Source organism: Penaeus japonicus, unplaced genomic scaffold, assembly GCF_977035675.1.
Source record: "Penaeus japonicus unplaced genomic scaffold, GWHDUDI00000001_assembly GWHDUDI00000010, whole genome shotgun sequence".
In the NCBI taxonomy this organism is placed as follows: Eukaryota; Metazoa; Arthropoda; class Malacostraca; order Decapoda; family Penaeidae; genus Penaeus; species Penaeus japonicus.
Genome location: NW_028234412.1, coordinates 25564607 through 25567106, shown reverse-complemented (window position 1 = coordinate 25567106; position 2500 = coordinate 25564607). Strand labels below are relative to the sequence as shown.

General features: G+C 39.8%; 1 protein-coding gene across 2 annotated transcripts in view; it reads right to left on the bottom strand.

The window, feature by feature from the left end:
* Window positions 1-2500, bottom strand: part of LOC122243722 (uncharacterized) — an 11100-nt gene that overhangs the window by 66 nt on the left and 8534 nt on the right. For both annotated transcript variants that reach the window (XM_086541085.1, XM_043001376.2), the window contains exons 6-7: window positions 2122-2356; window positions 1-1181 (exon numbers count right to left, since the gene is read on the bottom strand). The exon at window positions 1-1181 is cut by the window's left edge and continues 66 nt beyond it. In XM_086541085.1, the coding sequence (XP_086397211.1) occupies window positions 1-1181; window positions 2122-2356 (1416 nt within the window). The remainder of the gene's footprint in view (window positions 1182-2121; window positions 2357-2500) is intronic.

The window sequence follows — 2500 nt, the reverse complement described above, 5'->3', positions numbered from 1 at the left end:
CATTACTGCCTCAGAAAACAATTCACTGCACACAGGACATGGATACTTTTGTTCTGGTAATGTTACTATTTCTGTTGTTCCGCTTGCCCCAGAGGGGCCTGATAAATTTCTGTCCGTATGGCCATTCAATTTGCAGCCATCATCATCATCACTGGACAGAAGTATTACCCTCTCACCAGAAGTACTTACACCTGAGCTTTGTTTATTGTTCCTCTCAACTAATTTCCTGTTGCTATCATTGTCTTCAAAGGCATCATCATCATCATCAAAATCACCAATGCATTCATCCAGATGCTTATTGATAAGTCTCTTTGGTACACTTTTGTTACATACTGGGCATTTAACACCAATCTCATCCTTAGGTTCAGGGGCAGTTTGAGATGTACTTGGCTTGAAGAATTTATCAATTGACTTTTGAGGACACGGAGATATGCTCTTTCCTTTAACTGGTGACTTTCCCTTTACTGGGGAAATCCAGCCAGTTGCAGTGGACACAGCAGTGCTCCTTTTATTATTAGTCTGTGAATTTGAATTATTAGAATCTTTAATCTGAAGGTTGTCTATTGGTGTTTCTGTTACAGGAGCTGATGTCTGAGTAGTTGGAGCTGATAGTGACAACAGTCTAGAAACCCCAGTCGCTGAACCACCTAAATTATGACCCATTCCCTTGAATGGTGTTGCAGGTGGTGCACTGGTCTGTGAAGTGTCCTGGTCTTTATCACTTTGGTGGCTGGTGACTGCTTTCCCCTTCACAGTTACCGTTTTTGATCCACCACCACGGGAAGCTAGAGCTGTTCCTGAACCTCCCGTCGTCGAACCACTGGCTCCCGTGCTCGTCCCACTGCCTCCGATACGTGGTTTCTTCTTGGCTGGGGAGCCACTGCCACCAAACCCATGCACCTTTGATCTGCTAGCATTATTCACATTCAACTGCTTCACCGTTCCAGATGCCGTACTACCAAAGCCGTGTAAATTGGAGGGCCTCTTCCCACTGTTAGTCCTCTCTGACCCTGAGACTTTGAATGATGAGTGTGAGTTGCTGGCACTATCTCCAGGAATATTTTCCTTCAGTGGTGGACTTGTACTGCTTGTTTTGTTTACTTTCCCGCCTGCAGAATTATCATTTGATGTACCTCCAAAGAGTTTCCTGATGTCTGTGCCAGTCTTTGTTTTCTTCTCAACTGAAAGAACAAAAATAATCTAAGTCTTTTACCTTTCATCATTTAGGAAACATTTTTAAAATTGTATCATCAAACTAGGATAGCACACAAATTATTACAGACAGAATGGTGATTTTTCATGCATAGAAGGTATTAAGAATATGTGGGGGGAAAGAACTCTTGAAATTACTATTCCAAAATTATTACAAAATTGCAATGTATATATTTATAACTCAAATCAAAGAGAAATGACCATCATTCGACAATCCCATAAAGCACAATGCATGAAGAAAGACCTCAAACATAATAATCATAATCATTTAAATTATTATTAATAATGAAGCAGCTATAAAGATTAATCGCAATAAGCTACCACAGTTTAGGCATAGGCAAAAAAAGTGGGTTGATTGGCTTCCCTTTTCCCCACTCTTATCCACTATCATAATGTGGCTGCAATGAGGGTTTTGATGCTCAAATGGAAAAAATTATCTTACCAGATATTTGACCAAAATGCAACCTATTTTTCATGTAACTCTTAGCATCCATGAAGTAAGGTTTCTACAGATAACTAATAACCACATAAAAATATATACACTGAAGGTGCTATTCATGCACCATTTTCCTCACACCTAAATTTTCTTTTTAAATTAGACATAAGACATTTTTTAGTTGCAGAATAAGATATTCCTTAGGGAAATATTTGATAAGAAGGATAAAAAAATCAACCAATAAGAAGCTCTGACATACTATTATCTAACTTTGCATTGCTTCATCCTATCAAATGTTTTATTGGATAAAAAAAATACAAATAAAGCCTAAACATTTAGTAAGAACTCTCTTAATTTCAGCACTGCACATAACAAACTCATTTCTCATCTCTTTATGTAACCCATACTTTTAGATTAGAACTACATGTACAGTTTCAAAAGAGAACATTTGATCTGATGTACTAGGAACTTACCTGCAGAACTCCCCTTTTTTTTCTTGATGCCATAGCCCTCAGGTTCTTGGATTTTGGTGTATGAACCTCCACAGGACTGCTGGTGCCGCCCCCACCATGGGTCACGAGGCCCAGGAGCACGGTTCATGGACCTCTTGACCAGTCCGAAGTATGGCCTGCGTTGGCGGCACGGGCCATCACACTGCCAGATGTGTTGCCGGTACTGGTCCACTTCATCATGAAAGCTATGGTATACCTGTGAGACACACACAGTATATACACATAAGAATGGCTTCACTGCCTCTCCATGATATTGATTGGCTTCTTCTTCAGGTGTCTCAATACAGCCTGTTGTTTCAGTTTTTTTCATGTGAGCACTACATGTACCTTACTTTCTTGT